We start from the raw sequence: 16,324 nt of genomic DNA on the forward strand, positions 1-16,324 counted from the left end.
CCAAATTTAAACCCTCATAGATACAGAATGGTTTCTCCCATGCTTCTCAGTCCCTTTTGAGAACCATCTGGAGCAGCAGTAAAATAAAACTAAACTCCTTTCATTATCATCTTTGATACATAAATCCAGTTGAAATTAGCTTCCCCCCCCCACCCCCATTAAATTGTGTGATTAAATTTAAGCTGAAAACTTTTGTTGAGTCATTTTTGTGGTTTAACCCCGGACAGCAACTAAGCACCACACAGCTGCTTCCTCAGTCCTCCTGCCCCAGTGGGATGAGAGAATTGGAAAGGCAAAGGTCAGAAAAGTGTGGGTTGAGAAAAGAACAGTATAAAAACTAAAATCAGAATAATAAATTGGAATGAAAAGTAAAATAACAAAATAGATAAATAACCCCCTCAAAAAAACAAGTGATGCAAATGAAAAACAATTGGTTGCCACAGACAGAATTCTGCCCAGCCTGTTCCTGAGCAGCAGTCCCCAACCAACTATGCCCCAAATTTATATGATGAGCCATGGTATAGAATATCCCTGTGGTCACTTGGGGTCAGCTGTCCTGGCTCTGACCCCTCCCAGCTTCCTGTGCACCCCCAGACTCCTCGCTGATGGTGTAGAGAAAAAAAGGCCTTGTATGGTGTAGGCACTGCTCAGCAACAACTAAACATCAGTGTGTTATAAATGTTATTCTCATCCTAAATCCAAACTCAGCACTGTAACAGCTACTAACTCTACATGGCCAAAAGCAGGATGGTTATTTTAAGTTGGCTTGTTTTAAGTTTTGGTCAGAAACACATTTTTGAAGGCAATTTCATTTTAAGCATTTTAGATACCATAATACTCCTCCTCCTATGTGCCCTAGCCTCTTTATTGTTGTTGTCTAAGTTATTGTCATCAAACATTTATTCTCCTTTTATTCCTCAGGAAAACTGTGATACAAACATCAGTGCTTTTAAGCCTTAGTTTCCTGTTATCAAAAAAGTCCTGCTGCTAAGCAGACCCCAACCTCTGCTGGCAGGAAGTCCCTCACCTTCCTGTGATTCTACTTGTGCGCTGTACCAGTGTCCCAGATCACCTCAGATGGAGCAGCAAAGTGTTTGGTCACCTCCCTTTCAAGGTCCACTGGAAACTTGAGTAGGGCTGAATTTCTAAGTCCACCCACAAGATGGAAAACAAACTCTACTATGTCTAACTGCAAGGAGTCAGCACAGTATTTCACTGCTCATTGTAATTACAAGATACTGGGTTCCTCTGCAAAAGTGTTGGACTGAGACCTTGAAATATGGTAAGAATATGGTGATTTGGGTTGAGGAGGAGGATATCCCACGGGATAAAAGGAGCTTTAAATTTTTTTTTTCACTTTTAGCAAAGATCTAAACCTCAATTTTAAATTAATATTGACTGACCAGTCAGTACATTTTCAGCTTTTCTTCAATACAGTGTCTCTTTGCTGAAGTGAGCTATTTTAAATGTCTGAAAAAAATATTGCTTAATGCCTGCAAGCACTGTCATAAATCAATAATTTTGAAATTTGTGCTATTTGTACTTTAGGGTTGGCATATCACTTTAATTCAGTCTGTTTACAGTAGATTAAAAGTGGGTATGGACAAGTGTCAAAAAGCACACAAACGTGTTGAATAATAATCTTTTAAATTATAGAAAGAATATAATTTTGATATTTGAAATATTAGCTGGATCTTTATTGAAGCTCTGCAAAAAAAGGGCAAATTCAAAAATCAAAGGAAATAACATTGCTTTGATGATGACATGGAACTTGTAGATAGTGACAACTATTACCCTTTTTTCCATATTGAAAATATTTTAAGAAATAGAAGAATTTAAGAAAAAAAAAGCAAAAAAACCCTCTGACTAGCTCCAGTCATAAAGATTATAATATAATCAAATTCAGAAACCATGATATTAATCTCAATTGCTTGGATTTTTGCAATTCTGTGACCATCATGCTTACATTTCAGACTGGCAAGGTGCCATCATTGTACATGTTTAAACAAGTTTGCATTATTTTGTTATAAATAGTGTTCTACTGGATAATTAAACAAGTCAGAAACTTGGAGGGGTCACACTGTGAGTGTATAGGTAATTTGTTACAGCTTTAAATTTACTATAAAGTATTTACATTTTATCTTAACATTTTGTCTGCAAACAGTTTTTTCTTCTTTCATAAATTAATAACTCAGAAATTTTTATGAAAATGAGTTCATCAGAAACTTACTTTTCCTTACAAGGGGCTGAATATTCCTAGTCTTTTTGCCATTTATAAAATAAGTTATACATCTCAACTGCTCATGTCTACAGCCATTGCTGAATTCACAAGCATGGCCTTTAAAAATGTTTCTCAGGGATGGATTTGGTGTGGAGAAAATGGCAATTCCATATCCATACCCCTCACAGAGGGACAGACAGAGCGTGGAGTCCTTCACATGTGGTTACTTCTACTGCTGAGTTAGGATACACTTTATTCTGGGATATTCAGAATACAGCTACATGTAAATGACTTTCAGGACCAAGTTTCAAACTCTGCATTGTTGTTTTTCACATGAATTATGCCTGCCATTGAAACTGCAGGACAGATGCAGACATGCAAGAAAGCTTCCTTTAGTGTTGTTAGCAGCAGGAAACTCCATCCATCTAAAACAAGTGCTGTAGGTTTAACTGTGCATCACATGATTAAACCAGGCAAACCCCCTGAACAGACAGAGCTGTAGTTGATGCAATGAATGCTCACAGAAAAGGGAAGAAACTGCAAATATCATCAGTTGGGACTCTGGCTTTCAGAGCGGCCTGTCATGTTCGCTGCTTTGCTGTGTGCACTGCTCCCTCAGAATTCTGCAGCAGTAGCAGAGAAGCCAAGTAATGGGATTATGGGGTATTTTAGTAGAACAAACAGGTCTTGATTTTCAACACTGTTTTCATCTGATAATCAATTGGATTGAAGGAGAATTATTTCATAATAAGGTTCTTCCTAAACTATATTAAAAAAAAACCCCACATGTTAATTAAGGAGATGTTGCTGATTCAAGAAATATTGCTTTTTCATGCCATACTTATTGAATACCTTTTATGACTAAACCTCTGAGTTCAAATTCTTATTTTTTTCATTTTTTCTGAAGTTTTTGTAGCTATTCTTAAAATTGTGCAAACAAACCAACAAATACTTCTTCCCAACCACCCGAAATAAAACAAATCCACCACAAGACAAAGAAAAAAACAACTTATAAAAACACACAACCCCTCCTTAGTTCCCAACAAGGCACAAAACTTCCACCTTGCCCACAAAAAAAAACCCCACAAAGCAAACAATAACCCTCCCAATATTGCTGCACCTTTACTAGGGATACTGTGACGTGCAGCTGATTACAGGTATCTGAGAATAGTCAGTTTTGGTTTCCCAGTAAAATTCTCACAGCATTCACAACACTACTTTCTTCCACTTCCAATTTTCCTTGATATCCTTTCACCTCCAATATAAATATCTTGTGACTTTTTGTCCCCAAAATTTCTTACCTCAGAGGAAGACTGATGAAACACACATTACAGAAATTAACACTGACAGAGTCACTAACCTTTAGAGAAACTTCCAATAAAATTACAATTTTGGTGATACCATCAGGAGAAAAATTTATTTCACTCGTCAGGGCTATTCTAGCAAATGTACAGAAAATACAGCTTTGACAATCCAAGATGATAATTTTGCCTTTGGTCACTAAATTCTAAAATGACTTTAACCTCCATACATCTTTTTTTGACTTCCCTACACAGGGCAGGTGTCAGGGCAGATTTCGTCCCACAGTTTAGAAGAAGATATGTACAGTAAGTGAAAGCAAAATGTTCCTCTCTGATTTAACATGCTTTGCTCTGTGAGTGTGTGTGTATCTGGTGTGGCATGAACAGTGAAAGCTGAATACCCATCACTGGAGCTGTGCATGTTTGAACAGAAAATCTCACCACCTTTACACATCATTCTATACACAGAATTTACATAATTTTCAATTAAAAATGTGAGGGAAATGAATCTACATGTAAGTGAAGCAGTATGCAAATACAAGATACCAACATTCTCATTTTAACATGGATTTTCTCAGATCAAGAATCTGATTTCAGTGGTCTGAAATGCTCATGCAGTTATGTTTTTAAAGCAGTGTGGATGCTATATTCTTACAGCAATAGACAATTAGAATAAGTAATTTCCTAGCTCTAGTTTTTCTGCAAAAACCATGAGGTAGGTTCATTAACGTAAATATATTTAATGTAGTGCAAGGTAGGGTTTCCTGTCCTGTGGTTCAGGATCAAATGGATTACACAAGCCCAAGATGCTGGTAATCACAGAAATTTTAAAGACAAAAGGTAGGCTCCAAATTACCAAACCAAACTGTGGCCTTGGTTGAATCACATTGGTTGTTAATGCCCAGGGGATGCTAAAGGTTGATGCTGCTTTCACAGAAACACACAGAATATTCTGAGTTGGAAGGGACTGAGAAGGATCACTGAGTCAGCTGTTAAATGAATGGTCCATATGAGATCAAGCCCACAAGCCTGGCCTTACAAGCACCGTGCTCTGACCAACTGATCTGGAAGCTGAAGTTCCAAATGATGCTGTTGTAGCATCTGAACTGTATTGCTCTAGATTCCCTGGGCACCTGAATTACTACTGCTTAACAGATGATATTTTATTTTTTGGTCATCTTTTATACTTTTACTTAACTGCACTACACCGAGTCTCTGTGCAGCTGGATCCTCCTGTGCCACGGAATTCTGATCCTTGTTTTGTGCGGAGGCAGGAATCCCTGCCCACGTCAGCCTGCACTGTCCCTACCAGCGGCTAGGGGGCGGTGTTACCCCATTTTTAAAGCAAAAAGCCCTAAATTCAGGGACCCAGGGATTGGCTTTTCCCAACAACACTTTTTTTACCAGTTTGGGCAAATATCAGAGCCTATGCCTTTAGATAACTACTTAAAGTTAAACGGAATCATTTCTCTAAGATACCTCCACAAATAGCTGCAGTTCCATCAGCATTTTCATGGTTTTAGGGGTAACAGCATGTTGTGTTTCTTAACTACAAACTCTGACTTGCATTGTACTCTTTTGGTGTTTCTGTATCTATTCTACTGAATTTTGTAGCTTTATTTTTCTTCCTTTCTTTTCTTTTTTTTTTCTTTTTCCTCCTTCCAAGTGGCTTGATAGTATATCAGCACTACCTCTCGTGAGAACAGGGACACAAGAGTTTAGGAAAAACCTCCTGGCCAAGAAGAGCTGTGGGAATTCACTACCAGGTCTGATTAAAGCACAGGGAGAGGGGGTGGGGGATGGCAGATGTGAAACGGTGACTTTCTTTTCTTATACTTTTGCATCAATTAAATCACCTGGTAATCTGGATTGCACCTCCATGTGTTTTAATTTGATTGCTGTGTGAATGCTCATTGCTTACTTTGCTTTTGTTTTATGCTTTTTCCCTGATACTTACTGAAAGCTCTAAACCCAAATAAATGACAGGTTCAGTAAAAACTCAATCTTGCTTTTGTGCTGCAAAAGCCCATTCAAGGCTTCATAAGCCCCTCAAAATTGATTTTTGGAGCACTGTTATTTAATCTGCCCTTTACAAAACTTTAATGCCTTGAGCAAATCCTTCTTGCCTTATTCCCACCAAAAGGCACTTTGACTTCATGGTAAGCAGATAAATGTAAGACAAAAAATGCAGTTCAAACTGTTCCCCCAGTCCCTAGTAATTCTCTAACTTCTCTATTCTCCCTTTCTCATTATTGAAGAAAGCCTCCTGTGTAAACACTACTTTTTGTGCTCCCATGGCACACAGACTTTTTCCCATCACTAGCTTGCTCTCCCCCACCTGCTAGATCTGATTCATTAGTTCAACTTTAGCTTTGCTTCACCTCTTCACTCCCCTAAGAATTGTATTTAAAGTTCATGGCACTGTTCTTATTCTCAGTATACTTTCTCTTCACATACCTAGCAGCACTGCAGATAATACTGTGTAATGTTCCTTGGGCTCAGTGGCTCCAACTTCAATATTTTCTTGCAGGTTTCAGTCTTTAAAAGAAGGTCTGTGGCAGAGATGGCAAAGGGAATCTGCAGGCTAACCCTGGGCCAGGCAATGGATTGATTCAGCCTCCTTGTCTGCTCAGGGGTGCATTGTTATGCCAGCCGGACCAACCCAACACAGTGCTCCACTTTGCAAGTGCTCCACTTTGCAAGTGCTTCCACTTTGCAAGTGGAACTGGCTGCAAAACCACATCCACTGCCTCTGAGGGAGGCACCTCTGCATGTGACACCTCTTCAGAGTTTGCTGACATTAGTTTACATGCAGGGGAGGAGGCAGAAGGACATTGGCAGGAGTGAATGCAGCAGAGTTCTGATTTTGCTGTGCATGCCTGGCCTCCAGGAGCAGGTGGATGGTGTATCCTGGGTGGATACAGGCTCCTCTCGCTTGATGCTGTGGTTGCATTCAGAGCATTTGGGCCCAGGCTGCAAGGTGACAGGAAGCTTAAAACTGCCCAGTGTTAGGGGTTACACTTACTTCAATCTACTTGGAAAGAAAAAGTTTGAAGCACTAATTTTACTGAAGTTTTAGTGCCAAATATCCCCACTATCCACATTACTTTGCATTTTCTTTGTGAAAAGTTTCCAATGAAGCATAACAGCTTCCAACTAGAAAGAAAACAGTAACTACAACTACATAAAGACCGAAGTACTGGCAGTTCATGCTGGCAGCAAGTAGCTTGGAGTATTTGGTTCTGCTTTCCACTTTATCTATACTGTTATGGCCTTTAAACAATAATCCAGTGGTGATTGTGTTGGCGTCCTTCCTATAATGAAGTGTTTGTCCTTATCAACTGCACCTTATGTATGTTCTGTTATATTAATTGTTCTGAAACTTTTTTATAAAACTTGACCAGCAGAATATTTAAAAAAGCTTAAATATCTTTAACATATTTGCATTAAGTACTTCTGTGTGGCTTACTCTTTTATTTTTCTTTTATCTGAAGAGACTCATGAATTCAGTGATTGACAGATACAAATTGTGAGGCAGACCTCGGACTGAAATCAACAGCAAGACATTCAATGACTTAATTTTACCCCAGGGCAAGTAAAAGGCAGTTGGAAAACACTGTGCAAAGACCCAAAGGATTATGAATCAAGCCACAGAGTGGCTTATGGGGTTTTGTCTGCAACAGAAATTTATAAATAATTCCATATATGAAAAAGGAAAAAAAAAAAAAAGGTAATTTCTGCTATGGAAAAATGTCCTTGTGGTTTGTAAGGAGCTGTCTCCCACCTACTGTCCTGATGAAGAGTGTGTAGCAGTTGGATATTCTGAGCAACTGTATGCAGCATGGACTCTCTTCTTGGACCTTGACTTTCAAACACGGTTGCATTTTAAACTTTTTTTTTTTTTTTTTTTATTAAAACCTTTTAACCTTTTTTCACTTTGGGTGGTAGTTTTCCAGAGATGAGTCAAAATGCTGGCAAGAGGAGTGTTTAGACAGCATTCAGAATTTTGGGATGCATGTTTTCCAGCTGTTTTGTTATTTCTGAACTGTTAGTGACATTTTATTCAACTTTAAACACTTAAAATGCAAGTTCAGTTTTACTGTAACAAGAAACACCCCACAAAAGCTGTGTTTTATAACAGTAGAAGTAGTTTTTAATGCAGAGATTTACAATGCGTTACTTCTTTAAATCCCAAATAACTTGTGTGTATGTATGTGTGTTTTCAAGACATTAATGCATGAATGGTTTTGTAAAAAGTGGCCTGGATTTCAGTCTGATTTTCAGTTGCTATCCTCTGCTGTGAATGTTGTAGCTATTCTTGACTTAGGCTTCTAAATGACAGGAGAATTATGCTACCTTTGTGTTAGATACACAGATAACTTCTATACAGAGCTCCTCGTGTGCCGTAATGATGTCAAAATTACCAGTGAAGAAGTAATCATCTCTCTGTATCACTCAGCTCAATTTCTATTGAAGTGTTTGGAAGACCAGCTTGTTTCATTAAATACCAGCTATTTGAAAAGCTGAAGCTGTCTCGAATAGTCAATGCTATCACCAACTTAGCACCTTCTAATTACCCTGAAATACTCCAGAAATCTGGTCATTGTCTTTGTTCCTCCAATTACATCCTTGTATGTGCAGCAGATAATAGACTTCGTGACCATATAATAGTGTATGACTCTTCACATTAAACAACCCAACGACAAAACTTGTGACTTAATCAGTAGCAACTTCATATGACTATTACAATTTCACTGAGAGAATCAGTACTTTACACAGGTTTTTTTGGATTCTGTTGGATTTTTTTTTTATTATTTTTATTGCGGACCATGGGGTTTGGGGTTCTATTTTTGGTCGAAATGAAAATCCATCTGTTAAGAAAAAGAGGCAAGAGAGGTGGAAAAAAATCTCGAACAGCAAAGTAAACAAAAATAAGCCCTTTGCATTTGGGTTCTATGAATGTTGTACTCTCTGTACATCCTGGCATATGCTAGGCTTTTAAGTAAGTGTTTTGAAGTACCTTTCAACAGTTTAGCTCCATCTGCCATCCAGTTTTTGCTATAAAAGTGGCCAGCCTGATCATCTCCCATCTCATGAGGCAACTCAAACTCCTTTAGGCAAAATTTATTGCAAGGAGAAGCAAATTCCTTGAGCCGAATGGGCCAAATAGCTTGTTGACAAAACTGCCAAGGAACATATATGCTGACTTCTTTTAAAAATAGAAAAAAATAAACCCAAAACAACTTAACACATTTGGTGCAGCCAGAACATAAAAACACCTGAATCAAATTTTCCACATATGAAAATAAGGAAATCTGGAATCTGAAGCTATTTTAGGCTAATTGCATTTTGTTGGGTTTCGGGGGAGTGGTACATAGTAGCAACTGTGGGAAAACCACTAAATAGTTCTCTGTTTGAACCATCTGTCACGAATATGGGACATATGTTCGCTTTGTTTATTCAGGAGCCAAGTGGAAGCCGATACACAGCGCTCGGCCCCGGCCGAGGGCCGGACCGCACCGCGCACTGCAGGGATGCGGGGCCCGCCCGCCCCGCGGAGGCTGCGGGGAAGGACGGGCGGTGCTCCTGCCGCCCCGGGGCCGCTGCGGGACGCCCCGGACTTCCCCCGCGGGCGGCGGGGCCGGCAGGGGGAGGCCGCGACCGCCGAGCCCCGCGGAGGGCGGGCGGGGAGCGGGGCATCCCGGGGGGCCGCCGCCTCTCCCCGGCTCGCCCGGTGCCGGCGGCGCCCGCCAGGATCCGCTCTCGGGGCCGAGGGGGCCCCGCTCTGCTCGGCGGAACAGGAGCGGCCGCGCCTCCCGCCCGTCCCAGTTTTCCCTGGCAAACTTTGGCTGCCGGCAGCGCGGCCACCCCCGCTCCGCCCCGGCGGCGAGCGCTCCGCGCAGGCTGCGCGGCCCCGCGCACCGCCCCGGCCCCGGCCCCGGCGCGTCAATAAAGTTGCGGTCGGAGGGGTGGAAGAGGCGAATTACCCCGGGGTGGGCTCGGGAAGCCGCAGCTCGGGGCTGTCACGGGGCTGCCAGTGGGGCTGCCAGCGGCTGGCCCCGGCTGCGGGGCCGGGGGCGGGCGGGCGCTGCGGGTCTCGTGTGTGCGCCCCCCTCCCGCCCCCCGTGCGCTCTCGGTCCCTCCCTGGGAACAGGCGCTGCCCACCCAGGGAGGCGACCGGCGCTCCTGCCCCGCTGCCGCTCGCTCGCTCACTCACACACATCACACAGACACACACACATACACCCGTGCGTGCGCCTCTCGCTCCCGCACTGGAGTCAGTGCTTGTGCCTGCAGGTTGCTCAGACCTGAAATCTAAGGGAAAAGCTCAGCGTTTGCGTCGCTGCTCCTGCCGCCTGTGGTGGTAGCGGTGAAGAGGAGAGGGGGTTGTGGGGTTTTTTTGCTTGGTGGCTTTTTTTTTTTTTTCCCCTTGAATTCAATGGATCTGAACTTGGAGCCTTTAGACCTCGGCGGTATTGGAATATCTACATGCTGATCATCTTTGTTGTGACACATCAGGTCGTTTGGGGAAACCATCCGAAGACAGCAAGATGTTTCTCGTTCTCTTGTACTTCGCTTTGCCCTTAGTGGGTAAGTTGCTGATGCCTGATTTTGGTCTGCACATCGCTTCATAAAGCAAAGCATAGGGTTTATGGGACCTGGAGCCTGATGCTTGTCAGTCTATTGTTTAGGCAGAACAGTGAAGTTTCCAGTAGTTTTTATGGCTCTGCCTCACATCAGTTAGCTCGGTCTACGTTTAAAGCTCTGTAGGTTACAGACTTCGCTACTTGCCTGTCTAGCCTCTTGTTAAATTGGGTTCTCGCAAGTTACAGGGAAACTTTTTATTTAAATAAAATAAGGCTGCCTGTGAAGGGTGGGGGATGACAAGACCAGTTGAAGGATTACATCTTCACCTGAACCTGGCAGCATGCCCGACTGGTAGTGGTTTGCAGCCCAAACTGGTTTCCTTTCCTTTGCGTTACCATCCGCATGTGTCTGAGGGAGCATGACGGGGGCACGATGGAGAGGAGGGAGTTAATGCAATTTGCTTTGTTCTCCTGCAAAAGCATCATACGTGGATAGAAGTGGGGAGGAGGGGGGAAGTAACAAATTCTACCTTTATGCATATAGAATAAGCAAAAATGTGTACAGCCTTTAAAAAGTGACTGACGCAAAGGCAGGCTAATATCGATCTGTGAGGACACTTATCTCTCTGAGCGGGTTGTTCCTGGATGTAAGTGAAATTACAGCAAAGCTCTTGTGGAAAGTGAGGCTGAATATTTAACCCCTTAGTTAAATCCTGGAATGGAAAGCTGATTTGTTTCACCAAAGTGGATGATGGAGTAACAAATACTTGTTTTATCAGCCACATTAATCCCTCCGGGTTTTCTTTCCTTTATGTTTCCTCATAAATCAGCCATTAGGGTTAAAAAATACTGTTTCCTTGGACTCCCCCGAAAGTCGATCTAAGCCCGTGGAAACCCTGTGTCCTTTTTCTAAGGCGTAGCATGAAGCCAGGAGGTTTGCAAGGTGCTGCCCCTGGGGTTGGTTGCATGTGCAGCGTGAGGAGGTGCCCCGTGCCTCCCAGATGCTGCTCTGGAGCTCGGGTCGGACGCACCCTGCTCCCTCGAAGAGCGCGTGTTGGTTTGTGATTCCTCTCCATAGATGTACTTTTGTCTGCAGAAGTGAGCGGGCTGCCTGGAGGGGACCGCCTGGACTGCGTGAAAGCCAGCGATCAGTGTCTGAAGGAGCAGAGCTGTAGTACTAAATTCAGGACACTGAGGCAGTGTGTAGCCGGCAAAGAGAGCAACTTCAGCCGGGCCACGGGCCTGGAGGCGAAGGACGAATGCAGAAGCGCCATGGAAGCTCTCAAGCAGAAATCCCTGTACAACTGCCGCTGCAAGAGGGGCATGAAGAAGGAGAAGAACTGCCTGCGCATTTACTGGAGCATGTACCAGAGCTTGCAGGGTACGTGGCGAAGCGCAGAACCCCCGGCGCAGGGTGCGGGTTTGCGGCTGCCCCCGAGCCTCAGCCGGGCTCTGAGCCCGCGGCTCTGGCTGTGCCCGCAGCTGCCGCCCGAGGAGCCCCGTCCGCCCCAGCACAGCTGCGGCTCCGCTCCTGGGCTGCGAAATCGACAGCCAGAGTTTCCTCCAGGGGACCCAGCTGACCTTTCTAAACCACAGTCAAAAGATAGGGGCACGAGCATGTCCAAGAGCCACAAAAACAGTCATTTGGAGACGTTTTCCTAATAATATTAAAACTCCTTAATTAGGACTCACCTAACAGAACCTTGGAACTAGTTTCTTAGCCTTTTTGCTGAAAGTTAAATATAATATGAAGAGAAGATTGTTTTAAGTAAAAGTTTGTTTTTTCCTTTCCTGTATTTACCAGGAGTATTCCCTGGGCAGGCTGAGCAGAAAAAACCCCAAAGTTTATGGTTCACACAGCATGTAGATGTGCCAGTTAGAAGAAGAGATATGACAGTGATTGACTCAGGACTGCTCTGTTATTCATATGGCAAATTTCTCTTAGTCTACTGAGAACAGTCAGGTCGTTATATGAGAGACATCATTTTTAGTCCTGTTTTGCTGTGGCCCTGGAGTTGAAGGTGCAGTCTCTCCAGTGTGCTCCCCATTTAACTTTTTTTTTTTTTTAAGTTGCTTGTGCAAAAAGGGAAACAATCCCTTTCTGTTCGTTTATCCATATGTTTTAATGAGTTCGTATGTATTTTTTTTCTAAAGGTAATAACAGACGTTTTCTACATCATAAAAAGTTTCTCTTCTAGCAGCATCTTGTTAGGAATGTTTCATACCAAAGATGCTAGTTTTTGGCTGTTAGCTGAGCTTCTCTAAAAAAAGAGCTCTGCTACGGTGAATAAAGAGGAGCATCCTTGCTACAGCTTCTCTCCTGCTGGCATGACATGGGACAGTCCCTGTGATGTCACAGGCTGTCTCTGCAAGTTACGACCTTACCCAAGGAGGAGTGAGAGAGGACATCTAGTGACAGGGATAAACAATTAGCTTCCTTCAGGTGTTTTTATAGGTAATTCTTTGAGAAGGAGTAGCCATATAAACTTTTTAAAGGGATTAAAGGGGAGTGCATTTCACTGTTATGGAGTAAAAGTAAACAAAAGATGTTACCCTGATTTTGTGTGTAAGAAAAAATCCAAATATTTTTTGTCCTTAGGAAATGACTTGCTTGAAGATTCCCCTTATGAGCCAGTCAACAGCAGACTATCAGACATATTCAGGCTAGCACCAATGGTTTCAGGTAAGCAGACTTAAAATTCTTTAACTGACACATGATTTTGTAATTGAGTTATGGAACTTTCAAGCAGTACTCATAAATAAAAAGAAATGATAATGGCTTCCTGGATTTAGGAAGCTCATGATATAGTTGCACAAAAGAAAAGGCTAATTGCTTTTGAAGTGAAAGAATGCTTGGCAGGATGGCAATTTGTATTATTTTTGAGTCATTCTTGACAATAAATGCTAAATTTTCCTGTAGGTGGCAATCTGATTCCCTGCGTTCCCAATTTACAAATCAGTTCCTTTTTGGAAATTTGGTCAGTGCAAGTTACCTCATATTGACATTACAGAAGATCAGAAGATACATCTTTCAAATGTTTGCATAAGAAAATGCTTTATAGTTTCCTACAGTTTTGTAAAAACAGAAAATTCAGAATTAAAGCTTGTCCTCTTTTCTGGAACTGCTGCCTTTTTAAAGAGCTTATTCACAAGTTCCTCCTTTTTCTATTTTTTCTTGTTGCTGTGTGGCTGCCTTTCAGAACTTTTTTGTGGTATTTTGAATATGTTGCATGGCTATTAAACAATGATGTTGGTTCTTTATCAGCCTAAGTTGTACTCATGTGGGTGACGTTTATTGAAAATGTGTTTTTTTGGGGGCATTCACTGGGATTACAGAATGGAATTTCATTTCTTTTTAGGAGCTTCAGAAGGTCTTTTTTGAGGATGCAGTCTGTACTCTGGATTTTTATTTCTTTAGCTCCATAAAACAAATCAAATGTGCACAGCTCAGTGTGTAAGTTGGACAGTGCTGAAGCTCTACTTAACTGACATGCTATGGATAAGCATTAGGAGATGCTTCTTTAAAAGAAAGGGGGGAAAAAAAGACCAGACAAATTGGCTTGACCAATTTTCAGATGTACTTACACTTCTTAGGACTCAAAGTCCCTTTAAAAGCCAGGGGTACTTAGGTTGTTAAGTATTTAATGGTACAGATTTTCAAAGGCATATAGACACATAAAATGTAGATAACTGCCCATTGGGATTTTCAAAAAGGACTAAGTGATTTAAATAGGCGTTAGATGCCCAGGCAGTTTTGAAAATTTTAAGTGCTTAATGCATCTTTAGATATATTAATGCCTTTGAAAATCGTCCCTTTAGTCACTTTTCAATATGTGACTTCAGATCCTTATCCCATACATCTTTTGAAAGCATTGATAAATCAGCAAAGATAAATCTCCGAATAATCTTTATTTCTTTTATTTTTTATTGCTCAAAACTCCAACTTAATAGAAAACCAAGGCAAAATCAGTGCAGAGGAGTTCCAGGCTGTTTGCTTAAAGTTTATGATCAGCCAGCCTGGGGCCAAATTCTAACATACCTCAGCAGTTTTTTGATGTCCAGAGGAATACCCTATCTGCATTCTGCCTTTCTGTTGTTTTTTTTAGGTTCCCCAATTACTTGCAGAATAATTACCTTAAAAATGTGATTTTCATGCACCTATTCAGAGCAGCAGTGAAGTAAAATCAAGTTGCCAACAGATGATGTCCATTCTACCATGGTTAGGACTCATCCCATGTTTTCAGTGCCCCCCAGATTGCTGCTCCCTTGGTCAGAAATTTCAAGTTTACAAGGGTGGGAGGCCTAGAATTCGTAGTGAACAACAAACAAAAGTTGTCATCTAGAGGAAAAACATCAGTATTTGAAAGTATTGTCAGCTGCAAGAAAAAGATTAGCAAAAGCATTTTTCTTATTGTCATGGTTACTATTGCATGTTATATTCTTTAAAGCTCCTCAGCCTTAACGGTTTTTTTGCAGAGCTCTGCAAATATAGCAGGACTTGGTAAAATTTGATTAAAACAAACAAAACACAATCCCTGTACAAGTAGTGTTGGCAGGGGTTTCATAACTGGTGTTCTGCTAATGTGGACATTGTGTTTATAGATGTTGCTGCAGTGTTCACTCCCATTAAAGTTAGTTATGTGAAATTAAAATTAGCAATTAACCCTTTCATATCACAAAGCCCATTCTGTGGTCCTATATTACTTGGACTTGCATCAAGTGTAATGTCTTTGCCACCTTTTGTATTTATTTGTGTGGTAGTGTAGAAAATCACAATAGTTCTCTTTTGTGGTATGTAAATCACTGGCTCATCATTGGCTGAGATGACTGTTTTGTGTCAGATAAATCTTCTGTAGTAAACATAAGCCTGACCAAATGAAGGACAGTTTTTAAAACCGGTTAAGGTCGATGTTATTCTATGCTGATAGATGTTCAAAATTGCTTCCCCTATGGAGAGAGGATGCCACATTCTCTTTAATTCAAGCATCAATATGTGGATTTAGAAGAAAAACCAGGAGTGTATGGCTAAACCTGTTCCTAAGTTTGAGTCTTTGCAGTTGAAAGACTGGGCTGTCTTGTTTTCGGTTTTGGGCATATCTAGGTTTGAAATTTTTTTATAACTGCTATCTCAGATGTGGTGCTTATGCCTCAAGGGTGTGAATTTCTTCCTGTTAAGCAGCTCTTCAAATTGCTGAAGACTTGCGTGTTAGTTTTGGAGGGTAACAGATTTGGGTTAGTTATTACGATGTAAAGATTTTGCTTAAACAGACATTTTTGCTTGAACCTTTACAACTTTTGAGAGGTGAAAACATTTTAAGGCCATTGACTTCTGTCACAACTACAGTAAATTCAAAATCTGTTGATTGGATTTCAGAATTGAGTTTCACACTACATAAAGGAGAAATGCTTGAATTAGTAACTTCTTAAAGCTGTCTGTGGCTTTTTACTACCTGGAGAACAGTTTGCCTCTTAAATTTGCATTGTAGTTGACATTGAGCTCTGCAACTGTAAGATATGTTATTATTTTGGTATTAGCTGATACAGTATAGTGGTCATCTTGGGCACCTTGTAAGAAAATATCTTGCATAAAAAATGTAGCTGCACATACCTGTAGAAATATTTAACAAAGTAATGTTTCTGAAATGTCTCATTCATCTCAACAGAAAAGGGAGAGCCACTCCATATGAATGAAATGCCTCAAGCCATGTCTGTGAAGTGGTGTAAAATGAATACTCAGTGTTAAAAAGAGTTGGCTATTTAGATCAATGCATTTAAGGTGACAAAATCCTCTCTTCCCATGGATTCACTTCTAAGTTGCCTAGCTGTTCAAACACAGTGTTTGCTGTTAATCTGGGAAGAACTGGTTGGTTACATGCTGCTAGTTAGGCCTTGTTTCTAGTTGCTAAAGCACAGGACTAGTAGAAATTAATTCTTTTGCCATTATTCTTAGTGTAGTAAACTGTTTTTGCAAAGTTCATTTTGCATCATTAGCATATCAGAGAAAGAAAATGGATCACCTGATTTTGTGTCAAAGGGACTGTTCTGGTTCTTCTGTTCTCATGAGAGGCTGCCTGATCTAAAATCTCTGGGAATCTTTTGTTGTAGAAGGTATATGGAAGCTTCTATTTAGAAAAGGGTGTGTTTTATATTTATTATAGTAAACTTGTAAATTAAAGCCAAGAACTCAGTAGACAACACAGCATATCGGGCTTCTT

At 41.3% G+C, this 16,324-nt stretch overlaps 1 protein-coding gene and 1 long non-coding RNA gene across 2 annotated transcripts in view; both read left to right on the forward strand.

Moving 5' to 3' along the window:
* The first annotated feature begins 933 nt into the window (after nt 1-933).
* On the forward strand, nt 934-5,282 carry LOC128791582 (uncharacterized). The gene is made up of 3 exons (XR_008432080.1): nt 934-1,282; nt 3,778-3,828; nt 5,189-5,282. It is a non-coding gene; the product is annotated as an uncharacterized LOC128791582 (long non-coding RNA).
* Nucleotides 5,283-9,530: 4,248 nt separating this feature from the next.
* The window catches only part of GFRA1 (GDNF family receptor alpha 1), a 131,204-nt gene continuing 124,410 nt past the window's right edge, over nt 9,531-16,324 (forward strand). Inside the window, exons 1-3 of the mRNA XM_053949338.1 lie at nt 9,531-10,113; nt 11,206-11,490; nt 12,709-12,792. Of these exons, the coding sequence (XP_053805313.1) occupies nt 10,074-10,113; nt 11,206-11,490; nt 12,709-12,792 (409 nt within the window). The 5' untranslated portion in view covers nt 9,531-10,073. The remainder of the gene's footprint in view (nt 10,114-11,205; nt 11,491-12,708; nt 12,793-16,324) is intronic.

This window comes from Vidua chalybeata, chromosome 8, assembly GCF_026979565.1.
Source record: "Vidua chalybeata isolate OUT-0048 chromosome 8, bVidCha1 merged haplotype, whole genome shotgun sequence".
NCBI lineage: Eukaryota > Metazoa > Chordata > Aves > Passeriformes > Viduidae > Vidua > Vidua chalybeata.